A 27,292-nucleotide genomic window follows, 5' to 3' on the forward strand; every position below is an offset into this window, starting at 1 on the left:
CACTAGAGAACCAGCCATATGGTAGATATTTAATAAATGTTTGGATGGAGGAATGGCCTCAAAAGTAAATTATTTCATAGTGGTACTTTTCTCCACTAGAGAAAGAACCCACTAAAACAAAGCCATGCCCATGACTTAATCATGTTCATAGTCTGAAAGTTCCAATTAAACATGAACTCCACTGTCACAGCTACTATGATGCACATGTGATTGGTCTCTTGTTGGCTATGAACACTCAAAAAACCCAGTCAAGTAGTCAAGATTCTTGGTGTGTCAAGTGTACAAAACTCAAGCTACATGAATTTATTTGTCATGTTTTAGTCCTAAACTTCTCTGCAAATAGACAATTTAGAGTTAAATATGAACTTCATGGAAACTCCCATAATCTTTATTAAACAAATTCAACTTACAAGGGAAAAAGAGGAAATTTTGGATAATTTTACTACTTTAGTTGCTGACTTCAATGCAACTTTTCTTAAAAAGTCACTTCAGAAAACATAAAATCCTAAAATCCATCACTTAATTCAGTAACATTCAATTTTAACCCCTACTCTACTTGGAGTTGAAGTATAGGCTTGAAATAAAAAAGTGGCCTTATTTCTCAGAAGTACATATAAACTATTTATAGTGATTAGAGAGAGTGGGAAGTTGGCAAATTCAACTGTATCTATAGCCTTTTGAGAGTGAGGGGGTTTGTTTTTCAATTTGTATTCTAATTTTAACAGTTGTTAGTCTATTCAAATTTTTCATTTCTTATTTTGTCAATTTTACATTATCCATTTCTCCAGGTATAAATCCAATTTAAGTTTTAAAATGTATTAATATATATTCATATTTTATAATTTAAACACCTTATATATGGAAAAAATCGACTGGAAAATATAAGTTTGTGAAATCAAATTAGAATACTGTTAAGTATCAGCATTTAGGACAAAACTGGTTTAAAAAAATACATACCTCTACTCATACTTTCTCTTGAAAACAATTCACATATACTTGGCAATCATCAGAAGCTATCAATCTATAAAAGGTGTAAACTTTTTTTGCTTACTCCTCACCAAGGGACCCCAATCCAACTTCAATTCAGTTAGAAAGAAATGCTCTGTGGGTGAGCTACCAAGAGCAGTTCATAGGGTTCTATAAAGGAATCAAAAGCAGCTAGAGGTTTCGCCTACTAAAAGACTCAGGTATCATTATCTTCAATCTTCAGATAAGGAAACAAAAAACAGGTTACTCGTATAGGGTCTGGTTCCACAGCCAATGCTTATCTCTATATTACTCTGCTTCCAAAATACTGAACTGATAAAGACAAAAATCAAAATAAGTAGTTAGTTCTGTTTTCTAGAAGTCCTATCACAAGTCACTAAAGGAAGGTATCATTTTATCAACCTAATTCTCCAGGTTTTTAAATTTTTTATTATTATTTTTTTTAATGAAGGATGTGACTCAATATTTTAATCAGTGTTTCAAATATGTTTTTGGACATTTTTGTCCTAACAGTTACCTTTGAAATAACAAATCAGCAGGAAAACAGCAAATCCCTTGTCTGGGTTTTGCAGTATCTGTGCTCCTACCTGACACTGGTTAATAGCAGCATGGTTGCCATGGAACGGAGACTGTCTTTCTTTCTCTCGATGATGGCGACTGCTGTGCTTACTCCTCTGCAACTGCTGGCGTAATTTGGCAATCTGAAAAGGGGAGAAATAACAAGTGCATCACAACATTTTCCACACTTCATTAAACATATTCTTTAAGAACCAGTAAAATTCAGCCTTAATAAGTCTCGAGTTTTCAAACTATAATCATAAAATCTGACTTGTCTGTACAAAATCTACATATAATCACATACGCACATATGTGCATATTATGTATCATACTTTTAAAGAGAAACAAAATTAGGTTCCAACACTGTTAAACAAAAGCAATTTTCAGCATTTAGAATAAATTAATTATAGCTTTCACAAATTAAAAGTAATAATTATTCTCTCATTGCCCCACAGTGTCACATTTTATATTTATATTTAAATTTCTCAAACACCTAACCCTTCAACAGCTCTAAAATTTAAACAGTATAATTCAAGCCATGAAATGCATTCAGACACAATCTTTAAATAATAAATATAATTTCAATCAATACACCACATTATTCCCTGACTGAATTTTTGTTTTATTTCTAAATTATGTATACAATGCAAACGTCATAATTATAGGTACAGAAAATGACAATCAGCATATGGCCATAATCAATTTGGTTATACTTGGTTACTGAATTTTAGAAACACTACCATTATATACAGAAATAATAAAAGTGAATTTGATGTATCACCACAATTTTACACATCTGATGTTCACATTTCTTAAAAGGTACAGACTCTTGTTTAAAAAAAAAAGACAAAACACAATCAGATAAGTAATGTGTACATTTCCCCATTCAAAACTTTATCCAATTAACGTAACTGTTTTTCTGTATTTCTCAAGTAAATAAAACCAAACAAAAAACAAAAAACAGAAATTGACAAATCCTTCCTACCCACAACTTCAAAGACCAGCCAAGGAAGGGATGAATTTTCTATACCCACTTCCTTGGCAACTTTTTTCCTGACCTCCTTAAGTTGATCTGTACTGCCCCAGGATGCTGAACGCTTGTGAGACCCCTTCTTCTTTTCAGAGTATTCTTCAGCCCATGCACTCTCTGTCTATAGTGGGAAAAAGAGGGAAGGGGTAATTTTAACAAAATAGTTAATCCTTTAACAATAACTGTATCAAATTTGTGAAAACAAGGATGGACCTTGAGAGCATTAAGCTAAATGAAGTAAGTCAGAGAAAGACAAATACTGTATGATCTCATATGTGTAATCTAAAAACAAAGCACAACAAATTCATAGAAAAAGAGATCAGATGTGTGGTTATCAGAGCACAGGGGTTTGGGGGGGTGAGGAACTGGATCAGAGTGGTCAAAAGATGCATACTTTCAATTATAAGATAAAGGAGTAGTACTGGGGATGTAATGTGCATGATGACTAACAATGCTGTGTGGTATATTTGAAAGTTGCTAAGAGAGTATATCCTAACAGTTCCTATCACAAGGAAAAAAATGGGTTTTGTGTGGGTTTTTTTTGGCAGCTATATGAGGTGATGGATATTAACTACTAACTTAGAGTAATAATCATTTTGCAATAAAAGTATGTCACGTCATTATGCTGTACACCTTAAATGTATATAGTCCTGCATGTCAATTATATCATAGTAAACCTGAAAATTCCTTTTCTAAAAAAAAACACCGTAGTTTTCAATTATAAAATACATTCTTATTACAGAAAAATTAGATACTAGAAAATATTTAAAATAACAAATACCCACAGTTCTCCCAGCACTAATTACTTAATTATAATATTTTAGCCTATTTCTTTCATTTCTATTAATAAAGAAGTTATTTTTACATAATTTTAAGTGTAGCATTTATTGAACAAATGCATTATAATAATAGCCAACATTCTTGTGCCCTTATTATGTGCTAGGCACTGCACTGTGTTTTGTAAAAGTGCCATAAGGGGTCTTCACTGTATTATCTGATTTAAAACATACAAAAAGTTCTATGAATTTTGCAGATAAGGAAGCTTGACAATGTGGGTTTAGATAAGCTGCCTAAGGTCTCACAGTTAAGAAGTGGCAGAGGCAAAATAAAAACTTATGACTGTACAGTCCACATATTTTATTTGTATGTCTTGTCTTGCTTTAAATATCTGCAGAGCATAGCCTGAAAAATGTTAAGTCCTTAGTTGTTATAAAAAATCCAGAATTTTTCCTTCCTAATTACAACCCTTAAATAGAATTCATGCCTCATATCAAATTTACCGAGTATCATAATTCTTCCAAGTGGTAAAGATAGCTCAAGACAAATGCTGGGCATAGAAGCTACAGGGCATAAATATGCAAAGAAATAAAAAGCTAACCTTTTCAAACAATAAGGCTTCTCTCTCACTTACCAACTTTACATTTCCCTGTATGGCCCCGGAAGATGACTGGTTAGCCAGAGACGGGTAAGATTCCTCAAGGGAGGAACAACCTAAGACAGGCACAGTCGCAGGGGGGTCATCAGGTGAGAAATTGGGGATCAACAGAGGTGAGGCTTAGAACCTCACCCCCCCCCCCCGTTCTGAGAGAAATCTTCTGCATACGTGGATGTTTTATTGCCCTTGTCTAGCTTGGATTAACACATAGTCTACAGGCACACACCTGATCATCTACATTTGCTCCCTTACAACACTAAACTATGTTTTCTACCTTTATCTTGTATCTACCTACCACTTCAGCATTTTATTAAAAATAATAATAATAAAGAGAGAAATGTGGTATCCACATATAAATCAAGTATAAAAACCAAATGAGTATTCATATTTGAACTGACTGTTTATAGTTCATAACGCATGAGCAAAACCGAAAGTTTCTGTGATCACTGCCCTTGTACTGTTCACTATGTAACTTATTCATTATGTAAGAATTTGTTCTCCATGTAAGAACTTGTTTATTATGCCTCAGAAGATTGGAGACTGACGAAAATTAGGCTTGGGGTGGATTAATGATTGTGCATTGAGCATTGACTCCCCTATACAGAATTTTATTGTCGTTAACAACCATTTGATCAATAAATAAGAGAGATGCCCTCACAAAAAAAAAAAAAAAGGACAGACTTCCAATGGTAAAATAAATAAGTAACCAGGATGTAATGTATAGCATAAGGAATATGGTCAAGATATTCTAACAGCTTGGTAGGGTGATAGCTGGAACCTAGAATTATGTATATAAATGTTTTATCACTGTGTTTTACACTTGAAACTAATGTAATGTAATACTGTGCATCAACTACCCTTCAATAAAAAATAATTACCAAAAAAAAAAAATCCAGAATTTAAAAATACTGTATCACAATAATGTAAATATGAGTTTTAGCTCATAAAAATATGCTCAACCTCACCCATAATAAGAGAAATGCAAGTTAAAACTTCATTGAGACTTGGCAATTTGATAATATACACTCTCCTACATTGCTGGCAGAAGTGTAAATTAGTACAGGCTTTATGGAAGGGGATTTAGCAACTGCTATCAGAGTTACAAATGCACATACTGCTTGACACCATAAACCCTCTTTTGGTAATTTATCCTGAAGATGTACTAAATGTATATATTTATGAACAAAATGACATATTCCCTGTAGCACTTTTTTTATAAGTAAAAAATTACAATAGAGGACTGGCTAAATAAATTATGTTAATATCCTTACAAACGAATACTATGCAGCTATACAAAATGAGTAAGTAAATTCACAGTATGCTGATAACAATAAAAAACTCAAGGTTCAGTCTAGCACTGTATACCCTTCTCTACCTCTTCAGTTTTGTACTATATAAATGAATGTATAGCCTCGTCAAAGCAGTACATTTATATACAAAGGAGAAAAACTTCTAAGGGGAAATTTTTTTTTGTATGGAGTGATGTCCCTAAGTAAACAACAAGGTCACAGAAGAATGTATAAAGATTATGCTATCTTGTATTTAAGAGAAACCCTTTCCCCCTTTTGGCAACCTCCAAGGAAATAACTGATTTGGGCAAGGATCATCAATGGATACTAGAACCATTAGGTGAAAAGTTAACTAAGGAACAGGACATTCATGTGATGCAAAAGAAATACACAACAGATTACTTGCTGACTGCAAAAGGAAAAATTATCTCCTTTACAAATATGTAAGATAATTTATAAAATAACTGAATGTTATTGAGACCAAAGAAAACTGTGAGAATGAGCTATTCTAAATTAAAAGTGACTGAAGAAAAACGAAGTACAATTCATAAATCTCAGACTGGATTCTGGTTCAAAAAAAAATTATGGGGAAATCTTAACATGGACTGAATGTTACATGATACTATGGAATTATTAATTTTCCTAGGTAAGCTAATGCTATTGTGCTTATACAGGAAATATCCTTATTCTTTAGAGATACATGTTGAAGGATTGAGGGATAAATATATTTGCAACACACTTTCAAAAAGTACAGCAAACATAGAAACACAAAGACTGGTAAAACAAATATGGTTGATGTTTAAAACTCTTGAATCTACACACAGAAGTAGTACTTTTTTCAATTTTTTGTCTTAAACATTTTCTTACTAAAATATTAGAGGGGGGAAAAACAATATTAAGTCATTATCAACTGACATTTTATAAAATATAGTTAGGACAATTACATAAAGCAACATTCCTATCAAAAAGAATCAAACCAACAAATAAGTACAGAAAGAATGACGAGAGTTTGAAAATCATTTGGAACTACTATAGGAATTGTTGATTTAATTAAGAATCATCAGGGAATGCTAGTGAGTGATCACTTTCTTAGGGAACAGGATATTTACAGTTTTAAATATTTCCCTACAGATCACTCAGGAGTTACAAAGGGAATCTGGTGGATCCAACATAACATCACTGATATCATCCACCTCGATGCACATACACACAGAGGACACACATCACACGTGTAATAACTTGAATCTAATTGTGAAAAAAACCCCAGCTAAACCCACGTTGAAAAGACTCAACAAAAATAAGACAGGCTTGCACTCTTAAAAAAAAAATAAAACTTCAATGTAATGAAAGAAAAAAAGCTGAGGAAGTGTTCTAGATTAAAGGGTACTAAAGAAAGAGGACATTTAAGTGCCATGTGTGCTCCTTGACTATAGAGAACACTACTGCAGAAACTGAAACAATTTGTATATGGATCAAACTAATAATAGTATTGTATCAATGTTAAATCTACTGAATTTGTAATTATATTAGGAATTTTTTTATTTTGTTATCATTAATCTACAATTACATTAAGAAAACTATGTTTAATAGGCTCCCTCCCCCTTTCACCAAGTCCCCCCCACAAGCCCCATTACAGTCACTGTCCATCAGCGAGCGGAGTAAGATGCTGTAGAATCACTACTTGTCTTCTCTGTGTTGTACAGCCTTCCCCATGCCCCCCCCACATTATACATGCTAATCGTAATGCCCCCTTTCTTCCCCCCCCACCTTATCACTCCCTTCCCACCCATCCTCCCCAGTCCCTTTCCCTTTGGTAACTGTCAGTTCATTCTTGGGTTCTGTGATTCTGCTGCCATTTTGTTCCTTCAGTTTATCTTTGTTCTTATACTCCACACATGAGTGGAATCATTTGGTATTGGTCTTTCTCTCCCTGATTTATTTCACTGAGCATAATACCCTCTAGCTCCATCCATGTTGTTGCAAATGGTAGGATTTGTTTTCTTCTTATGGCTGAATAATATTCCATTGTGTATATGTACCACTTCTTCTTTATCCATTCATCTACTGATGGACACTTACGTTGCTTCAATTTCTTGGCTATTGTAAATAGTGCTGCGATAAACATAGGGGTGCATCTGTATTTCTCAAACTGGGCTGCTGCATTCTTAGGATAAATTCCTAGGAGTGGAACTCCAGGGTCAATTGGTATGTCTATTTCGAGCATTTTGAGGAACCTCCATACTGCTTGCCACAATGGTTGAACTAATTTACATTCGCACCAGCAGTATAGTAGGGTTCCCATTTCTCCACAACCTCGTCGAAATTTGTTGTTGTTTGTCTTCTGGATGGTGGGGATCCTTACCGGTGTGAGGTGATATCTCATTATGGTTTTAATTTGCATTTCTCTGATGACAGCGATATGGAGCATCTTTTCATGTGTCTGTTGGCCATCTGAATTTCTTCTTTGGAGAACTGCCTGTTCAGCTCCTCTGCCCATTTCTTAATTGGATTATTCATTTTTTGTTTGTTGAGGTGCGTGAGCTCTTTATATATTTTGGATATCGACACTTTATCGGATCTGTCATTTAGGAATATATTCTCCCATACTGTAGCGTACCTTTTTGTTTTATTGATGGTGTCCTTTGCTGTACAGAAGCTTTTCAGCTTGATATACCCCCACTTGTTCATTTCTGCTTTTGTTTCCCTTGCCCAGGGAGATATGTTCATGAAGAAGTCGCTCATGTTTATGTCCAAGAGATTTTTGCCTATGTTTTTTTCTAGGAGTTTTATGGTTTCATGACTTACATTCAGGTCTTTGATCCATTTCAAATGTACTTTTCTGTCTGGGGTTAGACAATGATCCAGTTTCATTCTCTTATATGTAGCTGTCCAGTTTTGCCAGTACCATCTGTTAAAGAGACTGTCATTTCCCCATTGTATGTCCATGGCTCCTTTATCATATATTCATATATTGACCATATATGTTTGGGTTAATGTCTGGAGTCTCTATTCTGTTCCACTGGTCTATGGGTCTGTTCTTGTGCCAGTGCCAAATTGTCTTGATTACTGTGGCTTTGTAGTACAGCTTGAAGTTGGGAAGCGAGATCCCTCCTACTTTATTCTTCCTTCTCGGGATTGCTTTGGCTATTTGGAGTCTTTGGTGGTTCCATATGAATTTTAGAACTATTTGTTCCAGTTCATTGAAGAGTGCTGTTGGTAATTTGATAGGGATTGCATCAAATTTGTATATTGCTTTGGGAAAGATGGCCATTTTGATGATATTAATTCTTCCTAGCCAAGAGCATGGGATGAGTTTCCATTTGTTAGTGTCCTCTTTAATTTCTCTTAAGAGTGTCTTATAGTTTTCAGAGTATAGGTCTTTCACTTCCTTGGTTAGGTTTATTCCTAAGTATTTTATTCTTTTTGATGCTATTGTGAATCGAATTATTTTCCTGATTTCTCTTTCTATTGGTTCATTATTAGTGTATAGGAAAGCCACAGATTTCTACGTGTTAATTTTGTATCCTGCAACTTTGCTGAACTCAGATATTAGTTCTAGTAGTTTTGGAGTGGAGTCTTAAGGGTTTTTAATGTACAATATCATGTCATCTTCAAATAGTGACAGTTTAACTTCTTCTTCACCAATCTGGATTCCTTGTATTTCTTTGTTTTGTCTAATTGCCATGGCTAGGACCTCCAGTACTATGTTGAATAACAGTGGGGAGAGTGGGCATCCCTGTCTTGTACCTGATCTCAGAGGCAAAGCTTTCAGCTTCTCACTGTTCAGTATGATGTTGGCTGTGGGTTTATCATATGTGGCCTTTATTATGTTGAGGTACTTGCCCTCTATGCCCATTTTGTTGAGAGTTTCTATCATGAATGGATGTTGAATTTTGTCAAATGCTTTTTCAGCATCTATGGAGATGATCATGTGGTTTTTGTCCTTCTTTTTCTTTATGTGGTGGATGATGTAGATGGATTTTCAAATGTTGTACCATACTTGCACCCCTGGGATGAGTATTTCTGCATCTACGTTCATCAGGGATATTGGTCTGTAATTTTCTTTTTTGGTGGGGTCTTTGCCTGGTTTTGGTATTAGGGTGATGTTGGCTTCATAGAATGAGTTTGGGAGTATTCCCTCCTCTTCTATTTTTTGGAAAACTTTAAGGAGAATGGGTATTATGTCTTCTCTGTATGTCTGATAGAATTCCGAGGTAAATTCATCTGGCCCAGGGCTTTTGTTCTTGGGTAGTTTTTTGATTACCGATTCAATTTCTTTGCTGGTAATTGGTTTGTTTAGATTTTCTGTTTCTTCCTTGGTCAGTCTTGGAAGGTTGTATTTTTCTAGGAAGTTGTCCATTTCTTCTAGGTCTTCCAGCTTGTTAGTATATATAGATTTTCATAGTATTCTCTAATAATTCTTTGTATTTCTGTGGGGTCCGTCATAATTTTTCCTTTCTCGTTTCTGATTCTGTTGATGTGTGTTGATTCTCTTTTTCTCTTAATAAGTCTGGCTAGAGGCTTATCTATTTTGTTTATTTTCTCAAAGAACCAGCTCTTGGTTTCATTGATTTTTCTATTGTTTTATTCTTCTCTATTTTATTTATTTCTTCTCTCATCTTTATTATGTCCCTCCTTCTGCTGACTTTAGGCCTCATTTGTTTTTCTTTTTCCAATTTTGATCATTGTGACATTATACTATTCATTTGGGATTGTTCTTCCTTCTTTAAGTATGCTTGGTTTGCTATATACTTTCCTCTTAAGACTGCTTTCGCTGCATCCCACAGACGTTGGGCCTTTATGTTATTGTTGTCATTTGTTTCCATATATTGCTTGATCTCTATTTTAATTTGGTCATTGATCCATTGATTATTTAGGAGCATGTTGTTAAGCCTCCATGTGTTTGTGAGCCTTTTTACTTTCTTTGTACAATTTATTTCTAGTTTTATACCTTTGTGGTCTGAAAAGTTGGTTGGTAGAATTTTGATTTTTTGAATTTACTGAGTCTCTTTTTGTGGCCTAGTATGTGGTCTATCCTGGAGAATGTTCCATGTACACTGGAGAAGAATGTGTATCCTGTTGCTTTTGGATATAGAGTTCTATAGATGTCTATTAGGTTCATCTGTTCTAGTGTGTTGTTCAGTGTCTCTGTGTCCTTACTTATTTTCTGTCTGGTGGATCTGTCCTTTGGAGTGGATGGTGTGTTGAAGTCTCCTAAAATGAATGCATTGCATTCTATTTCCTCCTTTAGTTCTGTTAGTATTTGTTTCACATATGCTGGTGCTCCTGTGTTGGGTGCATATATATTTATAATGGTTATATCCTCTTGTTGGACTGACTCCTTTATCATGATGTAATGCCCTTCTTTATCTCTTATTACTTTCTTTGTTTTGAAGTCTATTTTGTCTGATACTGGTACTGCAACACCTGCTTTTTCTCTTTGTTGTTTGCATGAAATACCTTTTCCATTCCTTGACTTTTAGTCTGTGTATGTCTTTGGGTTTGAGGTGACTCTCTTGTAAGCAGCATATAGATGGGTCTTGCTGTTTTATCCATTCTATTACTCTGTCTTTTGATTGGTGCATTCAGTCCATTTACATTTAGAGTGATTATTGAAAGATATGTACTGATTGCCACTGCAGGCTTTAGATTCGTGGTTACCAAAGGTTCAAGGTTAGCTTCTTTACTATCTAACTGTCTAACTTAACTTGCTTATTGTGCTATTTCTCTCCCTTTTTATTCCTCCTCCTCCATTCTTTATATGTTAGGTGTTTTATTCTGTGCTCTTTTGTGTTTCCTTTCACTGCTTTTTTGGGTAGTTGATTTTATTTTTTGCCTTTAGTTAGTATTTGGTTGGTCTGCTTTCTTTCCTGTGATTTTATTTTCTCTGGTGACATCTGTTTAGCCTTAGGAGTGCTTCCATCTAGAGCAGTCCCTCTAAAATACCCTGTAGAGGTGGTTTGTGGGAGGCAAATTCCCTTAACTTTTGCTTGTCTGGGAATTGTTTAATCCCTCCTTCATATTTAAATGATAATCGTGCTGGATACAGTATTCTTGGTTCAAGGCCCTTCTGTTTCATTGCACTAAATATATCATGCCATTCTCTTTTGGCCTGTAAGGTTTCTGTTGAAAAGTCTGATGATAGCCTGATGGGTTTTCCTTTGTAGGTGACCTTTCTCCTCTCTCTGGCTGCCTTTAAAACTCTGTCCTTGTCCTTGATCTTTGCCATTTTAATTACTATGTGTCTTGTTGTCCTTCTTGGGTCCCTTCTGTTGGGAGTTCTGTGTACTTTTGCGGTCTGAGCGACTATTTCTTCCTCCAGTTTGGGGAAGTTTTCAGCAATTATTTCTTCAAATACATTTTCTATCCATTTCTGTCCTCTCTTCTTCTTCTGGCACCCCTGTAATGCAGATATTGTTCCTTTTGGATTGGTCACACAGTTCTCTTGGTCTCTCTCTGCATCAGCTTCTCTGTGTTCCTGTTCTCTGGTTTCTATTCCAACAGTGGCCTCTTGCATCTCATCCATTCTGCTTTTAAGTCCTTCCAGGAATTGTTTTATTTCTGTAGTCTCCCTCCCTACTTTGTCCGTTAGCTCTTGCATTTTTTTCTGTAGCTCCATCAGCATGGTTATGACCTTTATTTTGAATTCTTTTTCAGGGAGATTGGTTAGGTCTATCTCTCCAAGCTCCTTCTCAGGGGTTGTGTCTGTGATTTTGGTCTGGATCAAATTCTTCTGTCTTTTATGGCGATAGAGGTGTTTGTGGGAAGCTGGCACGTGTGTCAGCTGGGAAAATGTCCCTTCTTGTTAGTTTGTGGCCTTCCTCTCCTGTGAGAATGGTGACCCCGAGCAGCTTGTGCTGGGCAGCTGCACGCAGACAGGGTCTCTGATTCTTGCCCAGCCTCCCCTTCGTGAGAGTCTGGGTTCTCGCAGGTGTAGATGTAGCCTGGCTGTTCTCCTGTATCTTCTGGTCTCTCTTTTAGGGACAGTTGTATTTTCAAAAATATATATGGTTTTGGGAAGAGATTTCCGCTGCTCTACTCATGCCACCATCTTGGCTCCTCCTATTAGGAATATTTTTTTAAAGTCCTTTTTCACATACCTGCTGAAGTATTTGAGAAGAGTCAGAATTGCTACAATTTACTAATGATTAGCAAATAATAATAATTTTACACAAATACACAAAAATCACATTTACATAATCACAGTTATGCTTACAGAAATACAGAAAAATATGGGAAAATGTTTATTGGTAAATATAGGTGAAGAGTATACTGGTGCTCAATTTACTATTCTTACAACTTTTCTATAAATGAGATTTTTCAAAGTAAAATTTTTTTTTAATTAGGGAAATTATTAAAAACACTAATTTTAAGTATAAAAATTAATTCAAGGAAAAGCAAAGGAATATAAGTTCCCTATAAATTTGTAAGAACAAACTAAAGATACTAAAAACAAGAATATTAATTAGTGAGACAAATAAAAGCAAGCATAAAGAGTGACAGCTTTGCCAATTTCAGTGATAAGATGTTCAGGCAGGAAAAAATACTTAGCAAAAGTCATTAGTTTTACTTAAACTCTTAATTCAAAAGATAATTGCTTTCTGTTCTAGAAGCTGTGTCTTTATTATTAGACACTCTTAGGGTATTAATAAAAGTAAAGTTGAGTTTTAATTTATGTTTAAATTTTGTCCATTCTTGCTTTGTATACCTGAAACCTATTAAGCATCTACTAATGTGTCAGGCAGTGGACTAAGTCCTGGGGTTAGAGAGGAAACACAGTTCCTATTTGCAAAGAGTTTTTTTTTCAGGAGAGAAGGGATAATTAGCCGATAATGATATCATGTGATGAGAGAGGTCGCCTAAGAAAGGCACTTAATCCAGGAACTGGAAGGATAGGGGAAACAGGTAAAATTTTATTGATGGTGGTAGAGGCTGCCTTTGAACACTAGTATTTAAGTTATCCAGGCAAATGGCGGTTGTTTGTATTCCAAACAAAGTAGAAAAGCTAGGAAGTATCAGTGAGCGGAGTACACGGAGCACTGCAAGTTCATTACAGAGAGTTGGGGTATATTTTCAAAAAATTTTTAATAGATTAAAAAGTATCACTTACACAATCACAAAACTGTGGTTATTTTAAAGGATTCCTTTGTTATACTACAGCCCACCCTGTTTTTAAAAAAAATGTATAAATATACAATGGAATATTATTCAGCCATAAAAAGGAAATAAATCCTCCCATTTGCAACAACATGGATGGATCTAGAGGGTATTATGGTCAGTAAAATAAGCCAGGTGGAGAAAGGCAAATATCAAATGATTTCACTTATTTGTGGAATATAACAACAAAGCAAAACAGAAGGAACAAAATAGCAGTAGACTCATAGACACTGGGAAGGGGCTAGTGGTTACCAAGGGGGAGGGGTTGGGGCAGCGGGGAGGATGAAGGGGTGAAGAGGAACAATAATTCGCAATCACAATATAAGTTAGTCACAGGGACAGTAATACAGCAGGGAGAATACAGTAAACAATTCTGTAATACCTTACTACATTGATAGTGACTGTACTAGAGGGGAAGAGGATTTAATAATACAATAACTGCTGAACCACTGTGTTGTATATTTGAAACCAACATAAGATTGTATATCAATGATACTTAAAAAAACAATAACAACAATGTATAGAGTCACTGGCCTACAGAAATCTGATTTAACATGAAAAAAGAAAAGGCAGAAACACCAGTCAAGTCACAAAGGATCTGGAAATTTAGATTATTTTAGAATCTTTGGCCTATCCATAAGGGGCAAAGCTACTGAGAAGCAACTATAGGGCTTATACTGAGGTCTGAAAAAGAAGACTTCAACACCTTCTTTTCCTCAATATTACACTCCAATTTTAACCAGTAGACCAAGGTTTTATTCAAAACAGCTAAAGTTACTCAAAAAGTAATTTTGTAAAAAAGCTAATCTAGCTCTTCAGTAGTTTAATAACACTAAGTTTTAGTGTTGCTTATATCTATCAAACATATAAAATAGTTATTTTTTTACTATAAATTCTAGATCATTCTTCCAAAAAAAAGATAATGACTTCTTATCAAGTTTGTAGCTACCTTCAGTAATTCATCATTATTTTAGTCTCTAATTTACCAAACATTTAATTTTGTTAGGTTTTAATCATAGACCATCTTACAAAGTTTCTAGTTAACTTGGACCACAATTTCAAGTCAACACTTAAATTGGAAAAGTAAAGCAATTTGATAAGCTATTAATCAAAATCAACTCTGAAGAGGAAAAAAAATTCTCTGAAATGTAGGAATTTTGAGAGAAAATAATTACAAGATTTTTAAAAGCAGAAGATGACTGTTTTAGGCAATAAAGAAAACAAACGAAGGGAGAAAGAAAACCAGACACCAATCACAGGGGTCACAAATGCACATATTCAAATAAGGCACATGTAAAGAAATCCTAGGGATTAGGGAAATTGGGAAGAGAATCTTTGGGTCCGAACAATGCCAAATAATCCAACCACATACATTTTCTCTCCCTAAATCAATATAGTCAGAAACACAAAAGGCACACCCTGGAAATTAGTAGATTAAATTAATGCAACTGCAACATGGATAATGCTGGGAATATAAAGTAGTCTAACCCTTTTGGAGGGCAAACTGGCAAATGGTCAGCTTTTAAAAGAATCTTTAAAAGAACATGGGAGTGCAGGGACAGGAGGCAGAGGATGGTGACAATGTAGTATTAAGCCTTGTATCAAACTCTAAAGCAAACCAGTTTAGTCTTGTAGACCACCCCTGTTCCACTGGCAATGACATGACTATAGCATGTGCTAGGAGGACTCAGATAATTTGAGCTCACAGGGAATAAGCAATATCTGCCAAAGTCACAAGAATGATTTTGCTGCCTTTGTGTCATGTAATAATCATATACAGCAAAATCTTACTCATTCTCATGACCAGAGCAAATGATGGGGTGAAGATGGGGCAGAAAGGGAGATCAACATCTTTAAAGACTTGTTCCATGTCCTAATTTTCTCTATATTTTCCAGAACCTACTTCTCCCATTCTCATTCCTTCCCCAGACACTGAGATGGACATTAGAGTCATACATAATTTTTTTAGAATGAAGAACAAGGGCTCAGAGTGGTGACATGCTATGACTTGCCAAAAGTCTACAGCAACTTTCTGGAAGCACCCATCTACAATATAAGAGAAATTATTTTCATCATACTGTCAGCTGCAGCAATGTCTGGACCAGGGGTAATAAAGTACCCTGGATCCCTCAGCAGGAGCAGAAATTGTTAAAGAGTACCAGTAATCTTTAGCCTGAATTTTTTCAACATAATGCTCCATGAAGCTAACAGCAATTGACAAACTCCATAGGAGATGAAACCTATATTCCATCTTTGTTCTAATCTGATAGTATCCAAATGTAATAATTTTAATAGCAAGCATTTATTGAGTGCTTACTATGTACCATATACTGTTCTTAGTGTTTTACATATATTTCCTTATTTAACCCTCATAAAAACCTTAAAGAATAGGTACTATTATTTTCCCCATTTTACAAAGGGGAAACAGAGGCAGAGATATTAAGAAAGTGCCTGGACTCCAAAGAAGATATACAATAAGCACATGAAAAGATGCTCAACATTATTAGTCATTATGGAAATACAAATAAAAACCAAAAGATACCATTTCATATGTAGTAGGATGGCTTTTATTAAAAAAAAGGAAAATAGTAAGTACTGATGAGGATATGGAAACAATGTTTATACATTTTATAAAACAATCCTTATACATTGTTAGGGAGAATGTAAAATGGTGCCGCTGTCGTGGGAAACAGTTTGGCAGTTGCTCTAAAAGCTAGTACATCAATGTTCATTTCAGCATTGTTCACAATAGCCAAAATCTGTAAGCATCCCAAATGTCCATAAACAGATAAATGGGTAAACATGTGATATATCCATACAATGGAATATTATTCAGCCATGAAAATAAATGAAGTTCTGATACATACTGCAACAGAGATGAACCTTGAAAACATTATGCTATACAAAATGAGCCAGATATGAAGGACAAATATTGTATGACTGCCCTTACATGAAATATTTAAAATAGGCCAATTCACAGAAGCAGGAAGTTGAACAGTTGTTTACCAGGAGCTGGAGAAAGGATGGGGAGGTTACAGTATTTGTTTGATGTGATAAAAAGGTTTTGGAAATAGCAGTATGGTTGCACAACATTGTGAGTGTAATTAATGCCACTAAACTGTATACTTTTGAATGTTAAAAATGGTGTATTTTAAGTTATATATGTATTTTACCAACTTTAAAAGCTGACTTAATTACCTAGCATACACACATAAGGAAATTCAACATTTGCAAACAAGGAATTGGAGAACTTGTGATTAATCACCGTAGTGCTAAATTCACTTGCCAAAGACAGAATACACAATGCAAATGGAAGATTGGAGTGCCCAGCTATCATTACATTCATTATGCCTTAGGGGATTCTACGTGTGAGCTTTACAAGCAAGATTAACAGCATAATTATAAATTTTCTTTACACCTGTACCCTAAACATTCCCAATTTGGGGGATATTTACAAGAAGGTGAAGATAGTATGGGTTTATACTTTAACTCAGAGCCAAATCATAGCAACTTGATAAAAAAGACTTACTGAACTTCTTGCACAGATCAAGGGGCTCCCAATGGTTTATAAGATTGTTTATGCTTACACTGATAAGATAATATATCTGAACCCACTCAATCTGTAACTTCAAAGGAAATAAAGAGGGTTGTTCAAGGAAATATATCCATACTAATTTAAACAATGACATGCGGACTAAGCAGAAAGCAAGTAAGAACTATACTTTTTTCTATACTATATGCCCTAATCTCAGCAAAGTTACAGGTTTTGAATAAATGAAGATTTTGCAGAACTCTTTGGTTAAAAAAAGTCATGATTTCTCAAAAGATTCACTGCTTTTGGTAAGTACAGATTCTTCATTTTTGTTTCTATAGTTGATACTAGATCTCAAGGTAATCTCAAATTCCAAGCATCTGCTCTTACAATAGGGCTCAGTTTCAAGAGTTTGAGGATAGAAAATAAATCAAGACCTCCAAGAACCCTTGGGGTTCTGGAAACCAATATGCAAATTTCACAAGCCAAGTGCATTTATTTGGTTCTGTAAAGGAACATTCTCTCATAAAGTGCTGGGATCAAGCAACCATCAGTGACGAAAATCTGAAGTCTAAATTGAAATCTACCTTAGCTGATTTTCAACAATCAGTATAAAGAACGTTTTAACTCTTTAAGTGACTTCCACTCTTCACTAGCAACAAAGCTTTAACTGTCCTGCTGATTCATTCCTTTGCAACTACTCCCTGAGTATCTGTCAGGTACAACACTAAGTTCTGAGGATGAAAATACAGAAATGGACAAAGCAGACACAGTTGCTGCCTTTGTGAGCTCTAGTGAGTATGAGAAACATTAAGTAAATAATTGGACAAATATTTAATTAATTATAATGAAAAAAACTATGTCAAACTAAGATACAATCATCCACTGGCTTTATGATCTTGGATCTCAGCTTCCTCATTTGTAAAACTAGGAGGTAGATCTAAATGATCTCTTAAGAACCTTTTAGTTAAAAACTTTATAAATCTAAAAGTACAAAACTTTGCTTCTAGACTCCCTTAGTCAGGATATTTATGTTTATAGAATCTATTAGCAATGTAATATAATCTCCATATCCTAAGCACATGAAGATTTAAAAATATTAAGGTTAGATGGAAAGTGAAGTTATCCTTATTGTTATACAGATTTTTAAGTCTCAATTCTATAAATTAAATGTATTGTGATGTTCTAAACAGAGTAAACAGGAAAAAAATATATCTGTAAGTTATCTGTATGTTTGGAATTACTGTGGGAACTATTTAAAAATCACATTCATGAGCCTCAACCAAAAAACACTACAGAATATTTAGAGGTCAGGCCTGAGAATCTGCACTTTTGATAAGCTTTTCAAGCAATTCTAATAATACACACTAATGTTTTAAGGATTTGAGCACAAAGTAGAATAATACTATGAGAAACAGTTTCAGAGTAAAATGCTTCAGGACAAGAACTATAATACACCTACCTGTGTAGCTTTGTCTCTCATACAAGGAGCAGCTTGCCCGTGACTATCCCGAGGCCAGTGCCCTGCAAGGTACGGGGTAGCAAGTGTATCCAGAGAGGAAGTGCGACGGATAATACTAGATGGGCTTGAGGCAGGCGGTCGTGTTTTGTCACCTAGATTTAAGATAAATATATTTTAAGAATAGATGAGAAAGGAAACAAAATATAAGCTAAGTTTTAAATGATGTAGAGGTTCTCTAACTTAAATATAAAAAATAGGTAGTAAAAGGAAATAAGCTGCTGATTCATGTAAACTTGTATGAATCTCCAGGGAATTACAGGGAGTGAAAATAGTCAATTTCAAATGGTTACATATTGTATGATTTCATTTATGTAACATTTTTGCAATGACAGATTTTATAAATAGATTAGTTGCCAGAGGTTACAGAGAGGGGAGGAAAAGTGAAGTGGTGGGAGAGAAGCAGTGGTTGGTTATAAAAGGGCAACACTAGCAATCCTTGTGATTCAGTATCTTAACTGCAGTGGTGGATATACAAACACTGAAAGGGGATTAAACAGTACAGAATTCAACACACCACACACATATCAGTAAAAATAAAACTAAAAGCTGAATAAGAGCAGTGGACTGCACAATGTCAATATCCTGGTTGTAGTACTGTACTGTAGTTGAACAAAATGTTATTGCATTTGGATAACATGGGAGGCAATTGGGCAAAGTGTACAAAAGATCCCTATATTATTTGTTATACCTGAAATTGTCTCTACCAAAAAACAAAGACAAGTGTTCATCCATTTAAAAAATGCTCATCTTGGTTTTAAAATTAACGAAGCATTTATCACTATATCATCTATACTCAAAAGGAGATAAGGCAGCTAAGATAAAGTTACAGGTAAAATTCCATTTTAATTAGCTCTATAAGATATATATACCTAGTAAAGTTTTGTTACAATATTTAGCCTGTAAGACACTGTATGAACCAGACTATAGAAACTATAATTTAAGCCACATATGTAAATATCTTTTCCATTTCAAGCTATAAAATGTATGCTTAGATAAGAAAAGAAAAAAAACTAGAGGTAATGGGAAGTTAGAGGTGATGCAGAAGAAATGTCTTCGTGTCTATCCTTTTTTTTTTTTTTGATAAGGGAAGGGAATGGGCTCAACTAATTCATTCTTTAAAAGTAAAAAAAAATTAAGAGGCTTTAAAAATATTAAATATATACATAAGTAAGGTATTATGCTATATTCTAGTTCTACATAACAAATACCTTGCTCTTCTTAAGCCTATATATAAAAAATACTTTAAGACACATCTCTGTTATTTGTATTCAATGTCTTAGGGTATTGCATAGTTATAAGCATAAAAGTTCAGCTGCTGGTTATATGGCCCAAATAAGAAGAGTCAAATCCGTTAACAGTCACAGCAGCTGTGTTACTGGTAATCATAAAAGCTGCTTCACAGATATGCCTCAGATATATAGTTTGCTTTCAAAATAGCACAATTATTGCACTAAAACAATGTCTAATTGTTGCAAACGTTAGCCAACACTATGCACAGTCTTCCTTTTATAATAAACATAAAATAAATGCAGTACATATCTGTAAGTTCAAAAAAGCATGTAACCACATTACTAACTCTGACAAGTGAAAAGCAAGAGATATATACGTTCACAATTTTTCCTCTAACTAAAAAATTAATCTCTACTGGGATAGTCACAAAAAGATCATTCTCAGCTAGGGAAAAAACACACATTATGTAAACTGGTGCATATTCATTAAAATCAAGTTGTTAAAAGCTGTCTGGCACTTTTCTTTCCTAATCATAATGTTGCTTCAGTCGCCCACCAGTACACTAATCAGATAGACCTTATCAATGGGTATAATTCCATTTTCAAGGTTTTTAATTATCCAAGAGTTTACTTTTCAACTAAGCCTCCTAAGATTTTCTATAATGAAATGGGGAATAGAAAAGTTGTACATGGTAAAAATACCAAGCATTTTCTCTTTTGAACTCCCTTCCTATAACCCATTCATTTAAACACTTACTAAGGATCTATGACACTAAGTCCTACATATTAAAAAGGCTAAATTACAGTCAGCTGTAAAGAACACAGAGGGTACATCTAGCTTATCATTATTCCATTTCATCACAAGTTCTCAAATTGACAGGATTTGGTGCCTAATTACACGAGAGTTTAACAGAGGAGAGGAAGCCTCAAGAGTCAAAAATGACTCAAAGATTCCCAGCCTATGAACAAAGGCTCTATTTATAAGGAAGTCCAGAGGAAAAGATTTTTAGACAGCTGACAAGACCTTTCATGATCTGGCCTCACCAGCTTCACTTTCTTGCCTGCAACACCTCAATCCCTACCATCCATGCTTGAAGTTCCTAACATGTGCCAGTCCTTGAAAGCCTCCAGGCCTTTGTCTCTACCTAGATTACCCTCATACCCCTTTCTTTGGTTTGATTAATTCATGTTTAACCTTTCAAACTTCAGTTCAGATGTCTGAACTGAAATTCAAACTTCAGTTGTTTTCTCTGGAAAATCTTACTTGAACAGACAGACATCCAAGCCCCGGAACACATCAATGTCTTGTGTCTTGGTCAAAAGCTCTTTTCTATGTTGGCACAGCATATTTCACTGAAATGGTCTCTTGAAGAATCCAGTGCTCTGTGAGCAGGTGGGATTTTAGAGGGCAAGAATATTACCTACACACATCCCAATGATTAAGACAGTACCTGGCATATAGGCAGAGAACAGAATGACTCCTAATGTTACTATTGTCTATCAACAAGCAAAAAATTCAGACACTCTGGTTAGTCCAAAGTAAATGAACAAAGACAAATACTGCATGGCACCACTTATATGTGGAATCTAAAAAAAATGTCAAACTCATAGAAACAATAGAAAAATGGTTGTCAAGAGAAAAAGGAAATAGGGAGAGTCTGATGAAAGGATATAAACTTTCAGCTATAAAATGAATTAAGAAGGTCTGAGGATTTAATGTATACCATGGTGACTATCTTTGGTAACAGTGTATTATACAATTGGGATTTGCTAAGTTAAATGTTCACATCAAAAAAAGAAAAGAAAAAAGATAAATATGTGAGGTGATAAATGTGTTAATTAACTAGATGGGAGGAAACCTTTCACAATGTATACATCATCACAATGTACACTTTGGATAATCTTACAATTTTGTCAATTATATCTCAATAAAGTTGATAAAAAGAACAAAGTAAATAAAAGCAACAAAACAAAGGCTCAAACTTGACTTTGTTCTTTAAACACCAAGTCTTTAAAGAAGTTAACAGCAGGGTGTGGCATTAAAAATTTCAGTCAATGCCTTGGGCTCTGGACTTCAGAACTCCCTAACTCTCTGTACCAGTTCAACTGGTTCTTCGGTAACATCAATGGCAGTCACAGAGCTTCCCAAACCATGGCCCCTAGGTATTGCATTACTACATACCTTATTAGATTTAGGTATTTGCAGAACTTGATCAGATACTGGCATAAAGGCTGTATTTTCTGTTATCCACAACATTATTTAACAAGCAGAAAGGATAAACCAGACATACCCATTTGTTCAGAATGGAAAAAGTCCCTTACCTTTTTCAAGTATAAAAATATATTCAGTATAAAGAAACCTAACAGTACAAAAAAATCTCAATAGGCCACCACTCAGAGATAACCATTTTAATTACTATTTCCACAAATTGTCTATGCTTACAAACACATACAATTGTATATAAATGAGTTCCTATTAGGCATGCTATTATTTATAGTTGTGAAACAAAAATGGCATGTCAAGGACTATTTCCACTGAAATAAATATAAATCTACAATATATAACCATTTTTCTACAGCTGTATAATACCCTATTGAATAGATACACTGTAACTTAATCTCATATTGACGTGCATTTTCAGAGGCAGATACAGATCTTTTTATGCTTATTTATCTTTGTGAAAAAATTTCAAGACATCAAATTGTATATCCAACTATACACACAGATTAAATTTTAAGTACTTCTGCCACAAAGGATTTGGCCCTCACTCATTTATCCAGTCTGAAATGTATTTTATCAGTTTCTGCCAAATTATAAAAGATGTAAAATACCATTTTATTTGCATTTCAATTATTGCTGAGTTCTAAAATATTCATGTTTTATTGGCAATTTATATTTCTTTTACACAATACACCAGTATTTAAAAATATTACCACAATCTCTTTTCTTAATCTTATAAAAATCTTTTCTTTCGATGAAGAAACATTTAAATGAAAGAGGCTCCTTCAGTCTCACTTTAGTTTCCTTTTATTAAGTCCAAGTAAAATTAAATGTAATTTTATCTTAAATAGTTTTAAATTCTTATCAAAGTATACATATGGCAGATGGGAGGGGAAGGGATATCCCTGATAGAGCCAGGCATGGACTCTCTGCCCTGAGGGGCAAGCCTGTGGTTTAAAGGACAACTAAACCATAAGTAAAAGAACCTGTTTCAGAAGTAAGTATCTACCACTTGGCAAGGAAATCATTGGAGGCAAAATGGGATAGGAAGAGCCAGCTAGTACCACTGTTTACACTCTGTCCCCACATTTGAGTGCAGCTGAGAACAGGATCACAGTGTGACCCAGCAGTCCTGTCTTGTTGCCTGCTCTTATCACCTGCCCAGCCCCCATCAGCAGGACAAAAAGCTCCCCAGTTCACAGAGGGGAGAGGGTAGGAGTTTCATGAATCTGTGGGCTGGTGCCACCAAGACAAGTCCCCAGAGCACAGTGGGGCACACGAGTGCCAGGCCTGACCTCAAATCACAAGTGGGACACAGCAAGCACGCACAGGGGAATTCTCAGGAGCAGCCCAGAGCACATGGGGGCCAAGGGGGAACATGTAGGAACCTGGCTCCACATCACAAGAAAGACCTGGTGAGTGGGCAACCCAGGAATTCTTCAGAGTGGTCCCAAGTGACCCAGGGTGCTCATGGGCATACCGGTGATGAGACACAGGGAACTCAGCTGTCACCAATCCAGCACTTACCTGCAGTGTATCCCGACCCACTTCAGGCTTACCAATCTCCCCTTGCCAGTGCAGAACACACAGGTATTCACCCAGAAGCTCCTCCAAAGGGCCCCCAACGAGCCCCAGGAAAACCCCATCTCACACTTACTCAGCCTCCAGTCTGCTAAAACATGAGGCACATGTCGGCTACATACAGAACTCTTCTATACAAGGCCAATCCTTCAAAGCAGGAGAGCAAGCTCTTTCAACCGACAGAATCAAGCACAGAAAGTCATACAAAATTAGTAGACAGAAGAATACATTCCAAAAGACAGAACAAAAGAAAGAAAAACAGAAAAAAACCTAAATGAAACAGCAGTCTAGAGGCTGCAGGAGAACAGATCAGTAACTTGGAAGATACAGTAATGGAAAGCACTCAAGCTGAACAACACAAAGAAAAAAGAATGAAAAGGAATTGAGAATAGGGTAAGAGAGCTCTGGAACAACATAAAATGTCCAAACATCCACATTATAGGAGCCCCAGAAAGAGAGGAGAGAGAAAGGAGCAGAAAATTTATTTGAAGAGATAATAGCTGAAAACTTCCCTAACCTGGGGAAGGCAACAGTCTATCAGGTCCAGGAGGCACAGAGAGGTCCAAACAAGGTGAAATCAGGGAGATCCACACCCAAGACACATTGTAATCAAAATGTCAGAGATCAAAGACAAAGAGAGAATCTTGAAAGCAGCAATCTTAAAAACAACAAATTATATGTAAGGGAAACCCCATAACATTATCAGCCAATTTTTCTGCAGAAACTCTACAGGCCAGAAGGGAATGGCATGACATATTCCAAGTGTTGAATGGAAAAAGACCTCCAACCAAGAATACTCTACCCAACAAGGTTATTATTCAGATTGAAGGAGAGAAAAAGAACTTTACAGATGAACAAGAGCTCACCACTACTAAACCAGACTTATAAGAAATGTTAAAGGGACTTTTTTTTAACAGGAAAAGAAAAAAACCTTAACTAGAAGCAAGAAATTAAAGAAAGGAAAATTTACACTGGTAAAGCAAACATAGCAGAGATAGTATATACCAACTAATTGAAAGCAAATATGAAAGACAAAAGACAGAAGTAATTATATCTAAAAATTAGTGGAGGGAATCACTTGATAAAAAGGTACAAAAGAATATATTATACAAATTGTGGAGGAGGGGAGTAATAATCATAGTGCTGTTAGAACGCATTTGTATGTAAGTGACCATCCACTTAATACAGATTGTTATATTCAAAGAATGCCATATAAGAACCCCATAGTAACCACAAACTAAAAACTTGTAATAAATAACCAAAAAAAAAAAAAAAAAAAAGAGAAGAGACACCAACTAGAACAGTAAATAAAGGCATAAAACAGAGAGGAAAGCAAGAAGATGAATGGATCAGACAAGGAAAAAAACAAGAAATAAACATTTAACAAAATGGCAATAAGTACATACATATCGATAACTACTTTAAATGTACTGCAACACCTGCTTTTTTATCCCTGTTGTTTGCATGAAATATCTTTTCCATCCCTTCACTTTTAGTCTGTGTATGTCTTTGGGTTTGAGGTGCATCTCTTGTAAGCAGCATATAGATGGGTCTTGCTTTTTTAGCTATTCTATTACTCTGTGTCTTTTGATTGGTGCATTCAGTCCATTTACATTTAGGGTGATTATTGAAAAATATGTACTGATTGCCATTGCAGGCTTTAGATTCGTGGTTAACAAAGGTTCAAGGTTAGCTTCTTTACTATCTAACTGTCTAACTTAACTCACTTATTGAGACATTATAAACACAGTCTGATGATTCTTTATTTCTCTCTCTTCTTATTCCTCCTCCTCCATTCTTTATATGTTAGGTGTTTTATTCTGTGCTCTTTTGTGTTTCCTTTGACTGCTTGTGTGATTAGCTGATTTTATTTTTTGCCCTTATTTAGTATTTGGTTGGTCTGCTTTCTTTCCTGTGATTTTATTTTCTCTGGTGACATCTATTTAGCCTTAGGAGTGCTCCATCTAGAGAAGTCCCTCTAAAATACCCTGTAGAGGTGGTTTGTGGGAGGCAAATTCCCTCAACTTTTGCTTGTCTGGGAATTGTTTAATCCCTCCTTCATATTTAAATGATAATCGTGCTGGATACAGTATTCTTGGTTCAAGGCCCTTCTGTTTCATTGCACTAAATATATCATGCCATTCTCTTCTGGCCTGTAAGGTTTCTGTCGAGAAGTCTGATGATAGCCCGATGGGTTTTCCTTTGTAGGTGACCTTTCTCCTCTCTCTGGCTGCCTTTAAAACTCTGTCCTTGTCCTTGATCTTTGCCATTTTAATTACTATGTGTCTTGGTGTTGTCCTCTTCGGGTCCCTTCTGTTGGGAGTTCTGTGTACTTTTGCGGTCTGAGCAACTATTTCCTCCCCCAGTTTGGGGAAGTTTTCAGCTATTATTTCTTCAAATACACTTTCTATCCCTTTTTCTCTCTTCTTCTTCTTCTGGTACCCCTATAATACGGATATTGTTCCATTTGGATTGGTCACACAGTTCTCTTAATATTGTTTCATTCCTGGAGATCCTTTTCTCTCTCTCTACCTCAGCTTCTCTGTGTTTCTGTTCTCTGATTTCTATTCCATCAATGGCCTCTTGCACCTCATCCAGTCTGCTCTTAAGTCCTTCCAGAGATTGTTTTATTTCTGTATTCTCCCTCCCAACTTTATCTGTTAGCTCTTGCATATTTCTCTGCAGCTCCATCAGCATGGTTATGACCTTTATTTTGAATTCTTTTTCAGGAAGATTGGTTAAATCTATCTCCCCAGGGTCCTTCTCAGGGGTTGTCTGTGTGATTCTGGTCTGGATCAAATTATTCTGTCATTTCATGGCGATAGAGGTAGTCGTGGGCAGTTGGAGCCTGTGTCAGCTGGGAGAACAAAGTCCCTTCTTGCTTGCTGGTCGCCTTCCTTTCCTGCGAGAACGGCAACCCCTAGCGGCTTGTGCTGGGTAGCTGCACACCGATGGGGCCTCTGAGTCTGGCCTTGGCGGCTGCGGAGGACACTCTGGGCAGTTGCTGTGGGTGCAGCCGCTCTCAGGCTGCTCCCCTTCTATGGCAGGGCCGTGCCGGAGAGGGAATGGACAGGAGGCTGTTTATAGCTGTGAGGGGCCTCAGAGCTGCCCTGCCACCCCAGGGGTTAGTGCACCCGAAGTTTCCCGAGTTTCCCAGCTGCTGGGCTGAGTGTGCCGGGACGCTTCCATCCAGCTGTGAGGCCCCTGTCCCTTTAAGACTTTCAAAAAGCACTCGCTTTTCTTTTGTCCCAGGGACGCCGACTGCAGGGACCCACTCGCGGATTTTACTGTTCCATTTCCCTAATATCCAGCACACCGCGCGCTGTGTGTCTGCGCTCCCTGTGCGGATGACTGGGGCTGGGTATTTAGCAGTCCTGGGCTTCCACTCCCACCCCGCTCCAAGTCCTTTCCTCTCACTGGGGGAGCTGGGGTGGGGGGCGCGCTCAGATCCCTCTGGGCTGCGGCTTGTATCTTATCCCCTTCGCGAGGAGCTGGGTTCTCACAGGTGTAAATGTAGCCTGGCTGTTGTACTGTATCTTCTGGTCTCTCTTTTAGGAATAGTTGCATTTGTTGTATTTTCAAAAATATATATGGTTTTGGGAGGAGATTTCCGCTGCCCTACTCATGCTGCCATCTTGGCTCCCCCAACTACTTTAAATGTAAATGACCTAAGTGCTCCAATCAAAAGACAGGGTGAAAATACAATAATTCAAAATATGTGGGATGCCACTAAGGTCGTTCTAAGAGGGAA

The 27,292-nt window shown here is 36.0% G+C and overlaps 1 protein-coding gene across 3 annotated transcripts in view; it reads right to left on the reverse strand.

Moving 5' to 3' along the window:
- Positions 1–27,292, reverse strand: part of FAM117B (family with sequence similarity 117 member B) — a 145,873-nt gene that overhangs the window by 73,525 nt on the left and 45,056 nt on the right. For 2 of the 3 annotated variants that reach the window (XM_036928096.2, XM_036928094.2), the window contains exons 2-4: positions 18,451–18,602; positions 2,604–2,696; positions 1,575–1,688 (exon numbers count right to left, since the gene is read on the reverse strand). In XM_036928096.2, coding sequence (XP_036783991.2) covers positions 1,575–1,688; positions 2,604–2,696; positions 18,451–18,602 — 359 coding nt within the window. The remainder of the gene's footprint in view (positions 1–1,574; positions 1,689–2,603; positions 2,697–18,450; positions 18,603–27,292) is intronic. The other variant, XM_057503683.1, reaches the window with a different exon arrangement.

Source organism: Manis pentadactyla, chromosome 6 (genome assembly GCF_030020395.1).
Source record: "Manis pentadactyla isolate mManPen7 chromosome 6, mManPen7.hap1, whole genome shotgun sequence".
NCBI lineage: Eukaryota > Metazoa > Chordata > Mammalia > Pholidota > Manidae > Manis > Manis pentadactyla.